The sequence below is a fragment of the Thunnus thynnus genome, chromosome 9, assembly GCF_963924715.1.
Source record: "Thunnus thynnus chromosome 9, fThuThy2.1, whole genome shotgun sequence".
In the NCBI taxonomy this organism is placed as follows: Eukaryota; Metazoa; Chordata; class Actinopteri; order Scombriformes; family Scombridae; genus Thunnus; species Thunnus thynnus.
The window spans coordinates 19,847,748-19,869,017 of NC_089525.1; the positions used below are offsets into that span (position 1 = coordinate 19,847,748).

General features: G+C 40.1%; 3 protein-coding genes and 1 long non-coding RNA gene across 4 annotated transcripts; 2 read left to right on the plus strand and 2 right to left on the minus strand.

Moving 5' to 3' along the window:
• nudt22 (nudix (nucleoside diphosphate linked moiety X)-type motif 22) lies at positions 1 to 6,354 on the plus strand. Its single transcript, XM_067599525.1, has 7 exons — positions 1 to 190; positions 2,515 to 2,670; positions 2,877 to 3,516; positions 3,591 to 3,716; positions 4,768 to 4,865; positions 5,791 to 5,884; positions 6,053 to 6,354. The coding sequence occupies exons 2-7, from the start codon at positions 2,582 to 2,584 to the stop codon at positions 6,197 to 6,199; spliced, it is 1,194 nt and encodes a 397-aa protein (XP_067455626.1). The 5' UTR covers positions 1 to 190; positions 2,515 to 2,581; the 3' UTR covers positions 6,200 to 6,354.
• Positions 6,293 to 13,584, minus strand: si:ch211-107m4.1 (heterogeneous nuclear ribonucleoprotein U-like protein 2). Its single transcript, XM_067599522.1, has 11 exons — positions 12,644 to 13,584; positions 11,368 to 11,444; positions 10,978 to 11,214; positions 10,712 to 10,824; positions 10,338 to 10,604; positions 9,097 to 9,219; positions 8,841 to 8,942; positions 7,797 to 7,965; positions 6,879 to 7,097; positions 6,742 to 6,794; positions 6,293 to 6,636 (listed from the first exon to the last, which is right to left on the minus strand). Exons 1-11 carry the CDS (start codon positions 13,435 to 13,437, stop codon positions 6,556 to 6,558), a joined length of 2,235 nt encoding a protein of 744 aa, XP_067455623.1. The 5' UTR covers positions 13,438 to 13,584; the 3' UTR covers positions 6,293 to 6,555.
• LOC137189576 (uncharacterized) lies at positions 12,998 to 20,624 on the plus strand. The gene is made up of 3 exons (XR_010929665.1): positions 12,998 to 13,448; positions 17,178 to 17,333; positions 20,536 to 20,624. It is a non-coding gene; the product is annotated as an uncharacterized lncRNA (long non-coding RNA).
• zgc:153018 (Transmembrane protein 179-like) lies at positions 15,097 to 20,839 on the minus strand. The gene is made up of 4 exons (XM_067599531.1): positions 20,516 to 20,839; positions 19,396 to 19,533; positions 18,057 to 18,135; positions 15,097 to 17,368 (listed from the first exon to the last, which is right to left on the minus strand). The coding sequence occupies exons 1-4, from the start codon at positions 20,836 to 20,838 to the stop codon at positions 17,174 to 17,176; spliced, it is 735 nt and encodes a 244-aa protein (XP_067455632.1). The 5' UTR covers position 20,839; the 3' UTR covers positions 15,097 to 17,173.
• Positions 20,840 to 21,270: the final 431 nt, after the last annotated feature.

The following is a 21,270-nucleotide window of genomic DNA, read 5'->3' on the forward strand; positions in this document are numbered from 1 at the left end:
TGAGAAATTGCGAGTCTTTCGTGCTTTTTGGCCCCTCCAAGCACCGGTACCGTATCAGCGTGAACAGACGCGCATCAAAATTCAAGTGGCGTTTGTCTTGCCAACTTGTCACAAATGACGACTTACTTCACCGCAGTCAGAAAAAAGAGGAAGAAACTACAGTCGGGTCTGTTGACTTCCGCCGAAGGAGGTAAGAGCTTCTGCAACTTATAAGTCAGTAACAGACAGGTCTTGATAGTTATTCAGGCTAAAGCAGCACAAAACACAACAGGTGGTTTTATATTTTTACATGACAATCTGAGATATGTACTCTAATACCTCTGTTTGTTTATGCTGACGAGATCAGACAAACTGAAAGTTGTTCGTCACTGAAGTTATCTTAAACCTTAAAGAGATCCCAATAAACTCATAAATCTGTCTGATCCGTCGGATTCATTTACAGGCTAAAAACGGTCGTCTTGAAAAGTTATGTGTCTTTTCTCCATTGCGAGTAAAAGTCCTGCAGGGAAATCCTACTTAAGTAAGCATTATCAACTTGGTGTAGTTAAAGTATTACAGTAAAAGTAGTGGTTTGGTCCCTCTGACTGATATATTATTATATATGACATCATTAGATTATTAATACTGAAGCATCAGTGTGTAAGCAGCATGTTACTGTTGTAGCTGCTGAAGGTGGAGCTAGTGTAAGCGACGTGGGTGTGAGTGAGGGAATAAATCAGTCCACTACGTTCTGGGTTCTCCTGATAACTTCAGTCACGTTCAAGTACCGCTCAGTCAAGTCATCACACTTCTCACCCTTTTCTCTCCTTCTCCCTCAAAACTACCCACTGTCTGAACACTACAATATCACCCAAACACTGCATCACTAAACATATGCTAACAGGCAATGTTCAATAAAAAACACAGTAAACTGATGTTTAACCTTTTACAAAACTTTTGCCCATAAGACACAACTTCACTCTTACACTAGTTTCAACTACTTTATATAAAGTTAACTTGTTTAGTCCAGTGGTTCCCAACCTAGGGGTCGGGCCCCTCCAAAGGGTCACCAGATAAATCTGAGGGGTTGTGAGATGATTAATGGGAGAGGAAAGAAGAAAAAACAAAGTTCTGATACACAAATCTGGTTTCAGTTTTTGGACTTTTTCTCTAATCTTTGATTTTTGGTGAAATATTGGATCATTTGAACATTTATTGAAATGAAACCATGTGAGAGGTTTAGAGGGAAAAATCACTATTTGGTGGAGCTGTTAACAACTCATAGACATCTGAAATGTGACCCCCGACTACACACTGTTTTATGTAAGACGTCAAAAGCCGAAAAGGTTGGAAACCACTGGTTTAACAATGTGTTCTATTTTAAAATCTTGCTATATTATCCATGGTGTCAAATCTTCACCTGAAAAGTAAATAAAGCTGTCAAATAAATGTAGTGGAGTGGAAGTATAAAGTAGCATCAGATGGAAATACTCAGGTAAAGTACAAGCACCTCATTAATAACCTAATCTTTGCAATAGTCCTTTAGGGGCGGACTCATCAACACTACACCGATGTGTAACTGCGACTGCTGCTCTGTGGCTGAACAACTTAAACTTCTGGCCACACCCACACAGTGACGTCACTACAGGTGTTTTTCATGAGATTTCAATATGCAAAACACCTGCTGTGACATCACTGAGTGGGTGTGGCCAGATGCAAAACCTTCTTGCAGCCTCTGCGGAGCACAAGTTTTCTCCTCAACAAATTACCTGGTTGAGGTCAGCGACTTGGATAAAAATCCTCTATCACAGTATATATATTCATTATCATCACATACAATATATATTTCCTAGAAATAAAATCAGAAATTTGAAAAAGATAATCTTTAGTTGATAAATTGTTATGATTGAAATAACCAGACAAGAATGTCTGTTTCTGGATACTCCAGCAAATTAAATACCTGACAAATCAATCAAAAAGATTTTATTCAAGTACCAGAAAATGATTTATGAAATTCAACAGCATAAAGATTAGGGACACAAATGTTACTTTCATCATAGATTAATCTGTCGATTAACTGTTCCACAAAGCCCAAGATGCAACTTAAAATGTCTTGTTTTGTCCACAATCCAAAGATCTTCATTTACTGTCATAGACGACTAAAGAAACCAGAAAATATTCACATTTAAGAAACTCTGTCCTTTTTTCTTAAAAAATTACTTGATTAGTTGGCAATTAATTTCCTGTCAGTTGACAGCATTAATACAGAAACTGTGCCTACGAGGGTTGTTATCTAAACGTTGAGCTCATGTGGATGTGGTGGTTTGTCATAAATGATTCAGCAAACAATCTCGCGCTGCCTGGAGTGTCTGTGTGGTGTTGACGTGTCTCTTTGTGTGACTGGAGCGGAAGAACAGGTCAGAAATAGTTTCTGACTTGTACTACACAGTAATTTGCTGCATTTAAATGCTCACAGATTCAGTATTTTTACCGCATTAACTGTTCAAAACGATTTCTATTGATAATTTCCAAAAGGAGACGACCAGAAGTAACTTCACAGAGCTGCATCACGGCAACAACTCCAGTCAATTCACAGTGAGAGATGATGGACCCTGAAGTGTCTGTGCTGCTGGACTGTGCAGCCTGGCGGGGGCTGCTGCAGGCTCAAGTGCAGGTGGAGCTCTCTGAAAGGTAGGACGATTTATAACACAACAGTTCTAACATGTGTGACGTAGATATTGGAGGAAAAAGTCGAAAAGAGAATCACTAAAACATTTTTGTAGATATGACACATGAATTCTACTCTGTATTCATTTAGTTCAATATAGTAGTTTGACAGAAATGAAAATGTATTTGTCACCTCAAATGTTTGAATTACTTCCTCTTTCTTCTTTCAGATATAACCGGCAGACAGATGCTGCTCTTGAACGTCACATAGAGGAGATGTGGTCAGAGCGGGTGTCCAAGGAGCCGTGGCTTTTCAACGGCGCCAAATTCAGGCTGCACTCTTTCAGCTTGGCCTCTCCTATGTGTCCCTCGTCATCCTCAGTTTCTCCCAAACGCTCACCCTGCACTCATTCATCCCACGTTCCCGTCTCGGACTGTGCAGGCGACCGGGAGGGTGAATTAGTCAACAGACAGGGAGAAAAGGCTCGGAACAGTTTGGACCAGAGAAACGGGTCTGTGAATCAGACAGAAAACGGAGATGGTGTCACCCAGCAGAAAACCAGTACACTGAGACGAGCTTCCTCCACGTGTGACTGCAGAGCTCAGGAGGCCGAGGCGCTCCTCACTCTGAGACTAGGTCTGACCTGCTACAAAGACTACCTTGGAACCAACTGGTCCTGCCGAGTGGCAGAGCTCCGTCGGCGTGGCGAAGAGGAGTTCAATGATCCTCTGGCGCTGCTGGCTCAGCCTCTGGGTGTGGGCGCCGTCCTGTGTACAGATGACGGACAGGTGGTGTTGATCAGGAGGAGTCAGAAGGTGGCGGAGGCAGGAGGGCTGCTGGACATCCCCGGAGGTCACCCGGAGCCAAAGGTGAGGAGGAATTGGAAGTACGTGTCACTAAAATATGCCTGATGTGTTACTCACACTGTCGCTGCTCTCCTCAGGCGGTGTGTGAGCGTCTGGGTCAGGCAGTGTGTGAGGAGCAGGTCGACATGGCGGCGCTGCAGAAGAGGCCGGAGGCTGTCGTCGCTGAGCTTTTCTCGTCTGTCTGCGCCGAGATCAGAGACGAGGTGGGTTTCTCAAAAGTCCACCTTTTAATTTGTTAATTCATAACCTCTCATGATGTTTAGTTCAGCAGCAGTTGTCACTTCATTGTTGTGACTCTTTTTGTGTCTGTCAGGTTCTGTGAAGAGTTTTGCAGGATGATTTAATAGAATAAAAACAAAAGGCGTAAAATAATTGCAGAGCTTCATATGTTCATTAATCTCTTCATGATTTGTTGGTAACTAAATGAACCGAAGTCCTTTTTTTTACTCCCATATGAACTATGGCTGCAACTAATGATAGTTTTTGTTATCAGTTAATATGTTGATGTGTTTTTTGATTCATTGGTTATTCGTTTAGTTTTTATAAAGTGTCAGAAAGTAACTGAAAATGTCGATCTAGAGCCTAAAATGTCTTGTCTAATTAACATCAGGAATCAAACACAGGAATCATTAAACATTTTTCCTTTAATAAAATAAATTAAATGATTATCCAATCATCACAACTGCTCAAGTTGTTTTAGTCCCTCAGTGAAAAACCATGAAACCTGCAGATAAAAGAAAAACTCAAAAGTCTCAATAAAAGATCAATAAAACAGCTGAGAATAACTGTACCGACTGGAGTCAGTTCTCATAGAAGATGAACTCCACTTGCTCACTTAAAGCAAATATATGTAGAGTTTTTACCTGATTATATCATCTTTCAAACTCTGTTTGTTAGAATAATAAAGTCAAGACTTCCAAATCCTACAGATTGGCTGTAATGATCATCTGTGTATTTACATCCACCTGAACTGATGAACACTGTTCCCAACTACACACCACTGATTCACTGGTGTTATCTCAGTGGTGTTGTCTCCGTCATGGAACTATTAATAAATCTATCAGTACTCTTTGTATTTTAAATTCTAAGGAAACATTAAACAATCTTCACTCTTGCTTTGTCCAATATCTGAAAGAGCTGAGTCAGCATGACTAATACTTAAGTAAATATTTTGAAGAGTTAAAAACAGGGAAGTCCTTTGGAAACGGAAAGGTTTTGACCCTGAATCTCTCACTACTTCCTTTTTGTCTCCAGGTGAACGTTCCTCTGAGGTTCCTCGGAGAGCCCGTCCTGATGGGCGTCGCTCTGAATCACACCAGCGCTGGCAGACCGAGTGCAGAGTTCTACGTCAGGTACTTTAATCCTCCCTTCTCATTTGAATCCAATAAACATACCCAAGAAATGTTTCCTCTTAAAGCAGGAAAATGAGGAATGAAAAGATGAATTACATCATTATCATTAAATGAAGTGGGATAACGTACAAGAACTGATCTCATTAGGATTTGTTCGCACCGGTATTATTCACCCACCTACAAGTATATTTATATTCCCAATCCTGTAAAAGATCTCTGGGACAAAATGGTCATGAACCTTGGAAACAGTTTCCTTGCAATGAGGCATCTCTAAACAAATCCAATAAAGTCACCTAAGCTCCAGGACTTCCTGTAATATACAGTCTGGTTTGAGTGAAGAATGCCAACAAAGCAAATATATCTACTTTTAAATTGCATGACGTGCTAATCTGAGAAATTTATACCTGACATTGTCGTAATCTCTTGAAGAAGACGTCTTAAATTCAAGAAAGGTAAAAAAAAAAAACCCAAATCAGCACTGTGAGAGAGAAACCAGGTCGTCACCGTCCATTATGACAGTGTTTGACTGGACATTATATTCTTTTAAATTTATTAATTTAACCTTAATTTAACCAGATATGTCCAATTGAGGTTTGCAAGAGAAAACAGGCAACAGATCTTAATAACAGGAATAAATACTAAAATAAGGCTAAAAGTATAATTATAACAGAGTAATTTACAATAGAATTTACCTCAAATTCTGCCATCGATATCTTATTCATTCAATTTAAATTTATTGTTCAGACTCTTCCAAGTGGTTGAAAACATGACAGTTTTCTTTCCGATCTCTGTCTGTACATCAGGGACAGACAGCAGATATGTTGTGTGATCTGAGATAATAAGTGCAGGATGAACTCTGAAGTAAGTTTGTAAGTTGGCTTCATAAAGATGTAACGCAGTGTCTGATATATACGTGTGTCCTCAGTTGCTCACTGACATCTGATGAAGTTAGAAAGTTGTACTGGAAAGGAGGAGCTGAGGCCAACGAGTCAACAGATATCGTCTTCCTCAGCAGAACGGTAAGAAATCTCTAATACCAGAACAAATTTTCTGTTCGGCCAGTTGTATTATTAAAAACACTGAAGTTAAATATCTAATCACACCTTAGAGACATTTGAAACCTCTCTAAGCTTAATATTCTGTGAAATATTTAGAAAACTGCATTTTGTTGTCTGTGATATTTGAAGGAGATGCTGCAGCTGGACAGACGCAGCGCTCTGTGGTCGGAGCTTTGTCCTTCAGCCAAAGGAGCCGTGCAGCTGTATCAGTCAGTGAAGCCTGACGGAGGACAAAGCCTGAGCAAACAACCTGCTGCAGAAAATGGATCCAGATGATCAAATATAACAAAGAGAAACAGTTTTCATTCAAGTTCAGGGATTTATTAGTTTGACTTTGAGCAAAATGTGCAAAATGTATTTTTCATCATTTATACACTGTACAGAAAAAGTAGATTTTTACAAATATTTTGAATAAAAATTCTAAAAAGTGACCTTGTTTTTGTTATTAAATCTTTAAATACAACACCGATTATCTTTGATTGGTCAAAGCAGGAAGTGCAACATTTACTGTAGTTTTCTGTATGATATTATTTGAGTTGGCTCTCGTTCTACAAACTAAATGTCTGTAGAACTGATGTCCATGTAAACGCAGGCAGTTTGGTGGCTTCTGTTTCATCTCGCTCCGTGTTTCCTCACCAGTAACCCTCATAAGCACCGTAACCAAAGTCTCTGTTGTCGTAGTAGTAGCTCTGGTCCTGATACGCCACGTTCCACTGCAACGTAGAACAACACAGGATGAGGAAGTGGTTTTGTTTGCTCTGTTAAATTAAGTTAAAACCAGATTTATGTTCAGGTTTCGTGTGTTGCGTATTACTCACATAACTTGGCTGCTGGCTCCACGACTGCACGTTGAACCTCGCGTCACCCCATCCTTCAAAGAAAATGATAAAATCACATCATCAAACATTAAACATCAAGTCTCCCAAAATAAATGTCTTTTATTTCTCATGCTGACCATTTAGCCACCGGATCCGATGAGTGGGGGGAGGGCCGTGCGGGTAGGGTCTCTTCTTGTGGAGTCTGTGTTTCTTCTTCTCTTGTTTGGTGATGGGAGGCAGCAGTCTGCGTGCTTCGTCTTTATACTTCTGCAGGAGTGTCTGCGCCTGTTCCTGAGGAAGCTCAACGTACTGCAGCTCCTCCAGAAGGTCCCCCTTCTCTGGAAGACTGCAGCTCACTGGAGAGAGAAAGGAAGTCAAAATTAAAGAGGAATCACAGAAAATACATACATGTAGCAAAGCTCTTCATTTCTTCCCAAATTCAATAATGTCTTTAGTCGTAATCTCGATTAACAGATATCTGAAGATATTTGCATATGAATGCCGGATCTGTAGGTAACGGGACAAGATTTTGGTACCAGAAGAGTTCTCCATTTGTAGCCCAAGTAGAATTGACCAGTCATGTTTGAGAGGGCTTTGGTTGCATGCGGGGAAACAGTGATCGCCTTTTTCACCATTCTCTGACATCTTATGGACCAAACAACTAATCAAATCAATCAACAATGGAAACTGTTTATTGCAACATTACCAGAGGCTCCAGTTTTTTGTGATTCAAATTGAATAATAAAAGAATAATGAAATCTGCCAAACCACTGAATTGCACAGAATTACATCACATAAAAATAACACAAGTACCTGATAAAGTTAAATATTCGTTTCTGCTTTCTCCTCCTGTTGTCTCTCTTATCAGGGAGTCAGTTAAAGGACTCCCAAAGATAAGAGACTGAATAATAATTTAATGGAAATACCAAAAAATCTAAAAGTTTCCCTCCCTAAGAGAGATGACTGTTCACCACAGCTGGAGAGTGTCTGGAGAGTGTCGACTCCCACGGTTGGTTAGACGTTACTTAATCCTATAAACGGTGCAGGAGTCAGACCTTGCAGTTTGAGCAGTGCGGTCTCAGGGATCTGCTCCCCGTCTCCTGTCTGGTGCTGAGACAGTCGTCTTCTCCACTCCTCTGCTGAGGGGAAGACCACCACCACCCGGCGCCTGAAGCCCCTGAACAGCTGCAGCTTGTGACGCTGTGCAGAGAAGAGGATGTTGCACTGAAAAGAAAAGGATGAGAGGAGTGATGAAGTAGAGAACAATGTGATGTACTTTCCAGAACTGAACAAGTGCTGTCATTTCCAAACAAGTTTCAGTGCTTCAGTGATAAATTTACTCTTAAATACTTGTGACCTGATGAGTTTTGATATGACTTTTATAAATATGCGACTGTAGTAAACATTTTGTCTCATATTACAGTTAGTTATATGTCTTCAACAGTTTTGAAGTAAATGATTAAAGAAATAATGCAGCGATGATTCATATTATCATTAATTCATTAACCAAACATGAACAAGACAGAGGTACAGGATTTTAATTCAAGGACACTGAAGAGGTCCAGTGTGCTTCAACTAGTTTTTGTCGGATGGTTTAACTGTGTCCAAACCCCTCCCCCACGTCGTCTAGACTGGGGAGGGTGTCTGTCTGAAAAGTTTTGTGAATTTCCAAAACCGTCAGTCTCATATTCATGCCCGTGTCACACTGTGATTGGTATGCAGAGGTGAGAGCTCTCATTCTTCACACAGCTACATACTTACTACATACTCATTTTTATATTTGCAAATACAGCAAGTGACACAACACAAGTGCGACACCATGAACGCCTTCACGAAGTAATTGTCTAAAAGTGTCCACCCGTGACCCGTATCCCTGTTTCTATGATGCATCACGTCTCTCCATGATGAAAAACTTCTTGCCCCGCCTTTGAATGTGCCTGTTTGCCTTTAGATGTGTTCAAACAACGCAAAACTAAACTAAAAAAAGCATTTAAAAGTAGGTAAATATTTACTGGGCAGTTTCACAAGACACTAATGATACTTAACAGGGTTTTCAGAGTTGAATTGATTGATGTTGAGTGTTTGAAGTGAAAGGTTACCTGGTCAAGGATATAGTTGCCTGGAGTTTTAGCAGCCATCTTGATTAAATCAGTCAGGCACTGAGAGGCCTGCCGCAGCCTGCTGTCCCTCTCTCCACCGCTCTAAACACACACACACACACACACACACACACACACACACACACACACACACACACACACATTCAACTCAGTTAGTCAGAACTCTAAAATGTCATCTGACCATCTCTGAATGCAAGTATGAGACGTGAGAGTGAAGACTGGAGGTTTGACTGACAATCATACATGTGAGCAGCTCCTCTGTTCCCAGCAGCCTGTAGTGTTTCTCTGGATGCTGCTGCATGAGAGTCGCAGCCCAGTGGCTCTTCCCAGAACCAGGAAGACCCACCATCAATACCACCTGTGGAGGAAGAGGGGAGAGGAAGATGAAATGTAACAAATATGTAAACGTACTGCACATGGAAATATAAATCAAACATTATATCCACAAACACTGTAAAGAGGTTTTCAAGAACTGATTATGTAAACTGTTATTGTTCTTTTTTTTTCAACTTGTGACGAGTGCTTTTACTTTTAGATCCTGTCTGAAAATAAACAAGGACTGCTCTTTTTAAAAAGGATGTATTATGCATATTTCCAGGTCTATATTTATATTCTGGGTCTCTACTGGAATATCTTTGCATGATTTACAGTTCAAAAAACTCCTTATTTATCTCATACTGGCTTTATGCAGCCCCTCAGTTCAGCCTCTGTCTGAAACAGGTTGTTTTAACTCCTATCTCTTTTCTGATTGGCCAGCAGCTGCCCCTCAATAGACTTCTGGAGGCTCTGAAGGCTCTGAAGGCTACGTCAACAAACAATAGTAGTCAGCTTTCACTTCTTTCTCTCGTTCTTTACTCGAAACTTCTCAAAAACATTAGTACTTGTTCAAACCGAAATCTGATCTGAAATATGAGAGTGGACAACACAAACAACACATGGAACAACCTTAGCAACATCCATAGCAACAAAGGCTACCAATAGACGGCTGTTTGTGGGCATACATGAACAATCTGATGTCATCACGAGGAGGAAGTAGAGGTAACATTACAAAACATTCAGAGCAGACTGAAGCCCTGACTTTTGACTTTCAGGGAGCATTTCTACAAACGTTGACCTCAAGTTTTGGACCTTTGGACCATGTTTAACATAGATATACGACATCATAACAGTATAAAAATAACAGAAAATCACAAAAAACATAATGTCATCTTTAATGTCTAACCAGAACTGTATAATTAGGAGGTTATGCTGAACAAAGCACTTGACAAAAGCAATGTTGTTTCGAAATGAGACTGACTTATCTGTTAGACCATTGTGCTGAATTATTTTGTCATTTTTTTAAAACTTATAAACAAACTTCCACCAAATGGAATCATATACATACCTTGTGATACTGTCAAATTTGGTCAAATTGTGCCACATTTCTGTTACACACATTAAAATTGTTTGGATAGAAACCCGGCTAGAGTCTCTCACCTCACACTGTGCTCTGGATGTAGGGGCGGATGTGGCTCTCATCCTCTGCCCAGCAGGGAGCGCCGCCACCGGTGTAAACCCTAGAGGGCTGGAGTACCAGGGAGGGGCCGTGGGGTCCAGGAGGAATCGAACTGAACAGCTCTTACAGAGGACGTGAGGGAACAGAGCACAGCCCTGCAGCACCGAGGCATCCAGGGAAAAGGCCGCACCCATGAAACGACCGTTCTTGTGGAAAGAGAGCTGAACGGTGTGGTCTGTGGAGAAAGACTGTGGGTGTACACGGCTGAGATTAGAGACCATTTCCATCTAAACTGGATGTGAGAGTTTCAAACAATATGAAGGCAGGAAAAAGTGGAGAGAAAATTGTCACTCACAGCGTAACAGCCAATGATATCCCCCTCTGAAAAAGGTTCTCCAAACTTCTCCTCCTTTCCAGCGGACACTTTTTTACCGCGCCTGTCATACGCAAAAGAAACTTCCTCTTCACCTGAAGGTAAACAGATGGAGAAAACAGCAAGTGACCCTTTAAATACTTTCAACAAGAGCAAAAATAGACAAGAAAATATGTCTCTGTTAAAATAACTTCTCTCTCTCCTGTAAAAACCATAAAATAAACCTAGTAATGACCCGACATCCTCACCCAGCAGCAGAGAGGTGTTGGCCACTGACCAGCCGACTCTCAGGCCGTAGTGCTCAGTGCCGTCTCCGTCTTGTGTAGTCAACAGCTTCCTCTCCAGCCTCACCTCGAAGCCCACCCTGCCCTGTATCACCCCATGGGAGAGCCTGCAGCCCGACCACAGCGAGGGGAATCTGTCCCAGAACCGCGGCTGTCCACAAGCTCCATCTGGACCCACCTCAAAGTGGAGGTGACCGCCATCTGTGTGAAACAAGAAGATTCATAAAGCGTCTGTACTACTGACTTAATACTTTTATCAAAACAAACTGCATCTTCAGGGACTATTTTTTGAGAAAATTTGTTTGTTTCATGTTCCATTACCAGAGAGGTGATGAATGTTATCCAAAGACTTACATGGATCCAGTCTGACTTTATCTTCGTCTTCCTCCTCTGCCTCCTCTCTCTCCACTGGTGGTTGTGGTGATTTGGCTCTGGTTGAGAAAAACAAAACAAACAAATATGCTGCTTAATAACACCTCTCTCATGAAAACAATATTTTAAAAGTTCTTTTTAAGGATGATGTTTAAGGTCCGATTCATGATGAGTTCACTGTTTTTAAATCCAAATTGTATTAAAATGTTGTTTCCCATCATTTATGACGGAGAAACTGCAGCTCAATAGGGAAACACTGAGTTCACAGAAAGAGGGAATTTGATGCTAAAAAGACTGTAAATGTGGCAGATATCCACTTGATATGACTAACTCAGACTGCTGACGCCTCATATAAGCTTCAGATAAACTTTTAAATGCATTTTTGCACAAAATGACTGTGTGGACACACTGTGGGTTTTGGCCCCCATCACTTACATTGAAAGCACATTTATGTTGTCTTAAAATTATGTTACACAGCCTTATAGTCATCTCTGCATCTCGTGTGAAAATGTTCCTGACAGGTACCATCAAAGTTGAGCTGTGGGGCTCGGTCACTGTAACCTTACTGCTGATTAAACAGAGGCAGAGAGAGAAAGATCTCAAGGAGGAAAGGCAGATAAGGATTCAGCCTTCATCTCTTAGAGAGTCTCTCCCCAGAGAGATTGTAAATTAATTACAAGAAATCTATTAGGGTTGAAGAATATGGGATGACTGTGAAGTGTGCGGCTGTATGTACAAATACTGACACTCAACCTCAAACAGTATCTCTTCAGCCTAGCAAACTGGGAGCATGTATTCTGGATATTGCGATAAAACTCTGAAAGACAACTTGTTCTCTGTGAATTCATCTAAAATTTCCACGACAGTTGGGAACCACTGGACTAAACTAGCTTACTGTATATAAAGTAGTTGAAACTAGCTCCATCTCCAGCAGCTACAACAGTAACATGCTGCTCTAACACTGATGCTTCAGTATTAATAATCTAATGATGTCATATATAATAATATATCTGTCAGAGAGACCAAACCTCTAATTTTACTGTAATACTTTAACTACATTTAGTTGCTTATACTCACGTACTTTTTCCTGCAGGACTTTTACTTGTAATGAAGTATTTTTACATTGCTATATTGGTACTAAAGGATCTGAGTACTTCTTCCTAAAATACCACTTAGTATAATCCTGATTTATGTATTTTTTGCACAAAACCCTGGTAGCTCCATCTCATCTGGGGATGCAATGATTAACTTGTATTACCTTTTATATCGTATCTCCTCCTTGAACTCGTAGAAAGCTCTCCCTCTGTCCTCTCCAGGATCCTCTGCACCTCCCTGCTGCCTCCCCTGCTCTCCTCCCTTGGCTTGGCACACAGTCACCCTCTCTGAGTCACACTCAGAGTCTGGCTGTACGGTCTGCACACTATTTTTAGCCTCAGTCTGAGTTGCAGAGCCTGGTTGCAGACTGGTTTTGGGCTCAGTCTGTGTTGCAGGGCCTGGCTGCAGACTGGTTTTGGGCTCAGTCTGTGTTGCAGGGCCTGGTTGCAGACTGGTTTTGGTCTCAGTCTGTGTTGCAGAGCCTGGTTGCAGACTGGTTTTGGTCTCAGTCTGTGTTGCAGAGCCTGGTTGCAGACTGGTTTTGGGCTTAGTCTGAATTGCAGAGCCTGGTTGCAGACTGGTTTTAGGCTCAGTCTGTGTTGCAGGGTCTGGTTGCAGACTGGTTTTGGCCTCAGTCTGTGTTGCAGACTCTCTGAACTCTCTGGCAGACTCACCGTCACACGGCGCAGTGATACCAACTGTTGCCACCGGTGATGAGAACGGAGCGGCGGCGGAGGCAACGACCTCCACCGTCTCCGCAGGTGTTGGAGGAGTCATTGAGTCGTCTTTTTGTAGTTCAAACTCTTCTCCACCGTCTTCTCCACCTTGTCCAGCCTCTACAGCGGACCACAGCCTGACTACCAGCTCAGCCTTCAGTCCTTTAGTGTCCAAATCAAGCTCTTTAAGTCTGGACCGCAGCTCGGCCACTTTTAACTTTTTGATGTCCGCTAGCTTCATCGTTGCCGTGTGTGAGTATAGACCCTGTTGCTTCTGGTTTCTAGTTTTAGTGTCTTCTTTAGTAAAGACAGGTACAAAGTAAACTCAGGAAAAGGTGCAGCCAAGTGCACACACCAAAACAACGATTCAATATGGTGCCCTACTTTGTGATTGGCCCACTAGTCCTCCTGTACTTCTTCTTCTGCTGTTTTCTGGCAGATTGGACTCTTGTAGAAATGTTTACTGACACCCAGCGACAGAAATGTTACTACAACTGATGTTCACACGATGCATTACTTTAAATATTCATATAAAAGATCCTTAAAATCCCCTCCAGACATTCATTAAGACATATAAAAATACTCTGGTTGGAACAATAATGTGTGTCTGATATGGTTTGTCCACAAAAAAGTATAATTGCCACTTTAAAATCCTTAAAATGGCATCTACTCCTTCTTCCTCATTCAAAATTAATATTATTTAGTCATTTTTTTAAGCAAAAGTGCCAAAACTTCAAGCTTACTTCAAATAAAGTCCATGAAATCTAACTGAAATAACTGTTTGCCACTCTCTAATAGCTAGAACATATTTAGAGCTGCGGCGATTAGTCAATTAATCGATTAGTTGAAAGAAAATTATTCGCCAACTATTTTGATATTTGATTAATCATTCTGTCATTTTTAAGAAAAAATGACAAAATTCTGGTTTCTTCAGTCTTGGGCTTTGGGAAACACTGATCAACATTTTTCACCATTTTCTGACATTTTAAAGACCAAACAACTAATTGATTGATCAATAATGAAGATAATTGTCAGTTGCAGCCTTGTTTTTTTGTTTAAAATTTTTGTGTAAATTGTAACTCCCCAAGCTCAGAGTTTTTGATTTTATTTTATTTTTCTGTAAACTGTAAGATGTATATTTTGCGTTATGGTCAATTTTGTGGTAGAAAAATTTGTAATTTGTAATTGTAAAATTACTGACTGTGAATAAATGAAGGATGTTGACCTGCTGAAGGCAAAGTGAAACAAACTTAAAGCTGCATTCAGTGATTTTTGAACAATATTAAAGAAACATATGAATACTTATAGAATATATATACTATAACCATGAAATTGTGAAAAAAAAAAAAATCCAAAACTCAGCTCATTGCTGATTTCCACAATAACCAAGTTTATTGCAGGTCATTTCTAATTAAATCCAAGTTTTTATTAAAAAAAGGTCTGTTTATATTTCATGATCCCATTTTTCCACTTTGGTATTTTATTTCAGAATGCCACTCGTCATCACAAAGTTTTTTATCTGTCAGTCAAGACAAACAAATTAGATGTATTTATTCATCTTAATTCAATTATTTATTTCATAATACTTTATCCTCCTCTGACATGTTATTTAGTAATTATGACTAATGTGGCATAAAGTTTCACTTCCAGCAGGCACGACACATCATTAATATACCTGATTAATATGTTTTGTTCTCCACACAACTCCTGAAATAAAATCTGTCTTTTATCTCTAAGAGGCTAAAAGTGAAAATTATATGAGTTTATCACTATCATTGATCCCTTTTACATAAAATGTAGGCATTTGATCAATTGTTTATATAGAAAATGTTGATCTGAATGTTGAGTTTTATGTGGTTTGAACATGTTTTAAAGATTTCACAAAAGCCTGTTACAGAAATCTTTTTCATGATGGGAAACTTTTTATTTGACAAACGAGACAAACAAATGCAAAAAAACAACAACAGGAATATGAATGAGCACAAACAGGTACAAGAGGTAAAAAGCAAGACCATTTTCAGTTATAATACAAAAACATTTCATAAATTACAAATTCATTTCAAGCGACAAAACCGTCTCATCTCTCTTTACTTCAGATTTCTTGCTCCGCTGTCTGTGTGTCATTACAGCTGCTCGGGTCAAAGACAAACAGGAAACAACTTTGCATCATGTGTTTAAAAACTCAGCAAAGTCAGTATTTCTTTCCTCCACACAAACCTTTTATCTACTTATCTACATGAAGATTTGACTGCTTCATTAACGCCCTCCGAGCCGCTGCATCCACACAAACAGCATCATAATAGAAATCGTCACAAGAAGAGAGACGGAGCGGCTGTGATTTTTTCCGTTACACAACAGAACATCGGGGTCATGCTCACACAGTGAGCCTGTTTTACGTACATGGTGGCTCAGTCACACTCTTAACCACATGCTTCACTACAAAAGCGCCTCAGTTCTCCGTCTGAATATATAACACTCAGAACAGTCGACAAAAAATTATTCTCCCTGATGAGGACGCAAGTGTGCAAAATATTCAGCTGAACTGTAAACAAACATGCATATTAAATATACTCAAGACAGACTGTAGGAGCAACAACATCTGGTTGCTTGAGGTGTCGTCAGTGACGTAAATTAAATGCATTAATTCACAAAGTCGAATGAGGAGGATAAGCTGCAGATTCGGAATAATACTGTTGTTATTAGATCACTGAATACGTCCACTTTAACTGCTCTGATGGGTGTTTTTTTTCTTTTTCTTTCTATAAAATCCCTTTTCGTCCCTACAAAGCTTGTGTTCAGCTCCAGTTTGTGCCTCTCATGTGTGTATTATTATTACATTTGAGTCACAGAACTAAGCTTTTGTGTTTCAAAAGATGTAATTTCAGACAAACTGAATAATTCTGAAGATATTCCCAGTATCCCCAAAGACTCTTCTGACCATATTGATGAAAAAATATTAGGGCTGAACAATTAATTGAAATTGCAATATGGCCTTCTGCAATTTTCACATTGCAGGAGGCACAATATAAATTATATAAATTTGTTAAAGGCGACATATGCCATTTTAAATTAATTTTTGTCGTGCTGCAGAGACGTTCTGGCTTACACAACATATTACACATCATATTCTACACACTTAAGAATGTTATTCAATGAAAATGAGAATAATGATGTAAAAATGATCTTTCCCTCTAATATCACAAATTATATTGGAATTGCAATATCAGTCAAAAAATCTTAATTAGATACTTTTTCAAAATTGTTCAACCCTAAAAAATATTAAGTCTGCAGCAAAATGAAATAGATTTTTAACCTGCTTCCCAAGTTGTGACTCTATTAACGGATCCAAATGAAGACAAACTTAATGTATCCAAATATTGTATAATTTGTATTCTGTGAGCCAAAATTAAACTGTTTTATTATCAGTTATATTTGTCTAAATTTATGTTACTTTACTTTTTATTTTAATTCAAAACTAAAAAAACATATAAACAGTATGTTTATATATAAACAGTATGTTTATATGTTTTTTGTGTTGTACAAAACATGTGAGGATATATTTAATTTCCAGCCACCTCGATGTAAAATACGGACACAATAATTTTTCATCCTGATGTTTAGAGGAGTCTCAGAGGATTCTGGACGTATCTTCAGTTGTATTGACGAGACTGTTGTTAAATGACCTTCAAAATGTTTCAAAGATCTCAGGATATTTATCAGTCAGAAAATAACAGATGCTTATCTTACAGACTTGAATGTAATAACGCATGAGAGACACAAACTGGGTCTAAGTGAGGTGTCGGGTGAGGATGATGCAGGGCTAATTAATGATGTAATGTAAGCTGAGCCCTGCTCAGATATCATTACATGACGTGTTCATTTATGAAAGGTACCAAAATAAAAAGATGCAACAAAATTTAGATTGTGGAGACAAGTATAAAGACTTCAATCACCACTTCACTTCACTTCACTTCACATTAGACAAAGATAGTGGGTGTTGCTGGAGGATGTGGAGGTGAGGCGGACCCTTCAGACGGACTGTAGCCCAGCAGCAGATCCTTCTCCCGGGGAAGACAAGGCCCGCCGATGTGCTGGCTGTGCGAGTGATAAAGCCGCAGGAAGGCCAGGATGGACTGGGTGAGCCACAGAGCCGTCACACACCACAGAGATGCCTGAGCAGAGAGGTGACAGAACTGTTATGTAGTACAGACTGTGGATGCTGGAGTGTGTCAGTGTGAAAGTGTGTGTAGCAGGATGCAGTCACAGATGTTTTTACACATCAACAACATTCTAGTTTTTAATCCAGTTAAAGCTGCAATAATTGATTTTTTTCTGGCCACTCTGGGGCAGTACAACCACCTGTGAACCAACACTGACACCTTATAAAGTTGTTATGACGAATTTGTTATCAAACAGTCGATTATTTACACATCCAGCGGTAAAACATTAGCATTCATTTAGAGTTGTGTTTCTGTCTACCTGGCAAATATAAGTACAATATTCACTCTCCTTTTCTCCTCTGATTTGGTTTCCACCAACTCCTGAGAAGAATATCTGTCTCTGTTGCTGCTAATTGCTCCACTATGTTCACCAGCTAGTTGTTGACTTTGTCTGTCTGCCGTTTGGTGCTGAGCAGGTAGTGTACGGTGGGTTTTTTAGAGCTTTTTCACTCTAAACAGCTGCCTGGTGCAGCTGAAAACAACACTGATGAGAGCAGTGATAGTGAACCAAAAACTTGTGGGCCGTAAAACCAAAACCAGTGAGCTGGTTATAGCAAAGATGCTATAAAGCTCTATAGAGCAGGGGGAGTGACTTTGTATGTATGTGTGTGTGTGTGTGTTTGTTAAATTGTGGTCCTACCTGTGCCAGACTGAGCTCTGTGTAGAAGGAGGAGGTGTCCACATCCAGGTAAAGAGGGACAGACTGGGACTCGGCACAGCTGCACACAAACAAAAATAAACAGATCAGACACTCATAGAAAGGCTACAATAATCAGCCGATAACAAACACAACAACAAAGATCGACTTCCACCTGTCTGATGGGTCCTTTTATCAGCATGTGCATCAGCAGTGTTTTTGGTTTCAGACAAAACTGAGGGATTCAAGAAAAAACTTGAACTGAAGAGGCAAGGAGAGATGATTTGACATGTTTTCACTGCTAAGTGAAACTTCAGAAGCTTCTCCTCATGTCAACATATCCAGTGCTACAACGCAGCATTTGACTCAGTTGTCACAAAAGTTTACTGATTACTTCCCAGAGGATTTTGGACCCTTTTTCTGGGGATCCTGCTTCAAAAGACATGGCTCTGTCCACTGTGTTGGACAATGAACTAATGAAGCTTCAGCTCACAGACGTTGACCTTGTTTCGTTCTGGATGCTGGCTGCCAGTCAATGTCTCTCTCTGTCATAGCGGGCAATCAAATTTCTGTTGCCTTTCATAACCCGACTCATTTATGTGAGTCAGGGTTTTCCATTGTGACTCAAAGGCAAGAATAAAACTGAAATCAACTGTGAACACTGCTCTGCGTGTTAGTCTCTCACCCATCCCATCACGACTCCATCTCATTTCCCAGAAGCGATTCCAAGTGTCTAACTGAGGTAAACAGAATAATTACTTTGGTCATTACAGCTGACAGTTGCATAACACATATTTATAGCCCAGTTTATTTTTCCCCTTTGTTTGTCACATTAAGTTGTTTTTCCCTCATTTTCTAACGATCAGAAGTGGACCTTAAGATACAAAAGGCTGAGAACCCCTGATGTACTTTATAAATAATTGTAGCCTTATTGTCCCTACTGGTTTTCTGTCATTCTTTGACAGTATGACTTAGAAAAATGTATTAAAAAGGTCTGAAAAAGTGAACTTAAATTAATTAGGACAATACTGCAAAAACCATGATTACAGTTACTGGTAGAAACTAGACGCATGTTGGTACCATATAGAGATGATAAAAGATCTCTACCTGTATCAATATCAGTATCAGCTAAATGAAAATGATTATTTATTTGATACTGGCAGAAGATTCAATGTCAGTCATTCCTTGTTTCAAGCTGTTATGGTTCTGGTTGGTTTGTGGCTGACGGACAGACAGGTGCACAAGTTCTAACATCAGTATTTTGGGATCAAAAAGTCTCTTTGACCAACTTGTCAGTCATAAACCAGCATCGACATGTATGACCATGCATCAGACAACCTACCTGTACGGTCGTGTGTTGGCATCAGTCACGGTGTCACACCAGGAAACCAGACCCAGAGACAGGATGACACTGGCCCCTCCGGACAGGAAGAGCACACACACACTCAGCAGGACCGTCAGGAAGGACGAAAACAGAGTGCTAAGCAGAAATACACATCACAGACCATGAGACACACTGAATGTGGCAGGAGCCATATGTTGACTATGTATGTGCCCACTAGAGCTGAAATAAGTAGTCCATTAGATGATTGACACTGAAATAAAAAGCAACTATTTTGCTAAATGATTCATCGTTTATATAACTTTCTCAGGTTGCAGTGTCTGACTGCATAAAACAAGCAATTCAAGCCGTGACAACTTCAGTTTGGGCTTTATGTAATTATGATGACCATTTTATCACAATTTAACCATTAATCAAGAAAATAATTGTTTCGTGCAGCCCTAAAATCCATGAACACTGTGATGCAGAACAGGCTATGATTTGAAATTTCAGGGGGTTGTTTACATGTCTGTACTGTTGTAGGTTACTTAAGACATTTTAACCACACACAGTAGCAAACTTGTCAAAATACAGACATTAACAAAAATAATGTCTGTATGTAGAAGCGGAGCACAATATATTGTTATATAATATTATTACAGCATAGATAGACAAGGTTACTTCTGGTCTTTCACTGAGCAGATTAATTTGTTTACTAACTCAATGTCCTATGAAATGATGTTAACCAGAAGATTAGGCATATGATACAAATAGAAATGAGCTATGGGAGAATTTCCTTGTTTTTCTCACAGGTTCTTATTTTTTTATTTGCTTTTTCTCCTTTTCATGGGTGTTTTGTCTTTGGAGAATTGTGTTTTGTATTTATTTATGTTGTTACATATTTAAAATATAAACAAACTGAGGAGAAAATGTTATTTCTGGTCTTTAAAGTACTACTACTGCAGCAGCAGCAAATGGGTTGGTGCAAAGTATACAGTACTACAAGTACTACCGCTAATAATATTGCTGCTACAGTTGCAATGACTGGAGTTCTGCAGTAATAATTAGGTCAGTAATATTAATAAACATGTCATATATCACTATAATGACTGTAACGTTGTGTGTTTGTGTTGGTCCTCACTCGTCATGCCGTCCGTGCAGATAGAAGAGGCACCTCCAGCCCTGCGCGGCTCCGTACAGCACCGTGAAAATACCCACAAATGTGGCGAACTGGCAGGCTGACGGTGGACCCCACTGCTGCACCACCAGGTGAGAGACGTCTCCCGGCTCCCCCGTCATCTCGGCCCGGTTCTCGGTCCTCCAGTAGCCGGTGGAGAAGAGTGCGCAGCGGCCTTTGAAAGCGGAGCCGTTGAGAGCCATCGGGACGACCACCAGCAAGCCCGCCGCGATCGACAGGGCGTGAGCGGTGCAGTGAGCCAGCAATAGCCGCCGGTCCAGCTCCATGTCCGAAGTCAAACAAAGACTTAAACTGTGACGGTAATCACGCTGTAAAATAAAATCCAATAATGTCAGCACATGTCCTTGTGTTTCACCGTGTAGCGGCTCTCAGCGGTGCGGGGTATTTAAAGATGACAGGGCGGGGACCGGGTCGTCGCTCTGCATTCCAGCCGTTACACAACTCCCTCCATATATGGTGATAACACAGAGGAGCAGCAGACACAGAGGTCTCACTCTGACACGGTTTCTAGGAGTCACGAAAAGGGACCAATAATTATCATCGGTTGTCATAATAATCGTAATAACAGAAGTAGTAGTGGTTATACAGTATTATAACTTTATATAATTTAATATCCTGCTAATAAACACACAGAGTTTATTAACACTCAAATTTATATTTAGATTTGTAGTTTGGCTGGGCTTTATATCAATGTTATA

What these genes read in the sequence shown, in the direction of transcription:
- nudt22 (XM_067599525.1), top strand. Translation starts at nt 2,582, where the DNA reads ATGATGGACCCTGAAGTGTCTGTGCTGCTGGACTGTGCAGCCTGGCGG. An exon ending in CAGGTGGAGCTCTCTGAAAG is followed by an intron (nt 2,671 to 2,876) that starts GTAGGACGATTT and finishes TTCTTCTTTCAG; the next exon opens with ATATAACCGGCAGACAGATG. An exon ending in GAGGTCACCCGGAGCCAAAG is followed by an intron (nt 3,517 to 3,590) that starts GTGAGGAGGAAT and finishes TGCTCTCCTCAG; the next exon opens with GCGGTGTGTGAGCGTCTGGG.
- si:ch211-107m4.1 (XM_067599522.1), bottom strand. Translation starts at nt 13,437, where the DNA reads ATGAAGCTAGCGGACATCAAAAAGTTAAAAGTGGCCGAGCTGCGGTCC. An exon ending in GCAACTATATCCTTGACCAG is followed by an intron (nt 7,966 to 8,840) that starts GTAACCTTTCAC and finishes TTTTCTTTTCAG; the next exon opens with TGCAACATCCTCTTCTCTGC. An exon ending in TCGGATCCGGTGGCTAAATG is followed by an intron (nt 6,795 to 6,878) that starts GTCAGCATGAGA and finishes TTTTCTTTGAAG; the next exon opens with GATGGGGTGACGCGAGGTTC.
- zgc:153018 (XM_067599531.1), bottom strand. Translation starts at nt 20,838, where the DNA reads ATGGAGCTGGACCGGCGGCTATTGCTGGCTCACTGCACCGCTCACGCC. An exon ending in GCCAACACACGACCGTACAG is followed by an intron (nt 18,136 to 19,395) that starts GTAGGTTGTCTG and finishes GTTTGTGTGCAG; the next exon opens with CTGTGCCGAGTCCCAGTCTG. An exon ending in CAGAGCTCAGTCTGGCACAG is followed by an intron (nt 17,369 to 18,056) that starts GTAGGACCACAA and finishes CTCTCTGCTCAG; the next exon opens with GCATCTCTGTGGTGTGTGAC.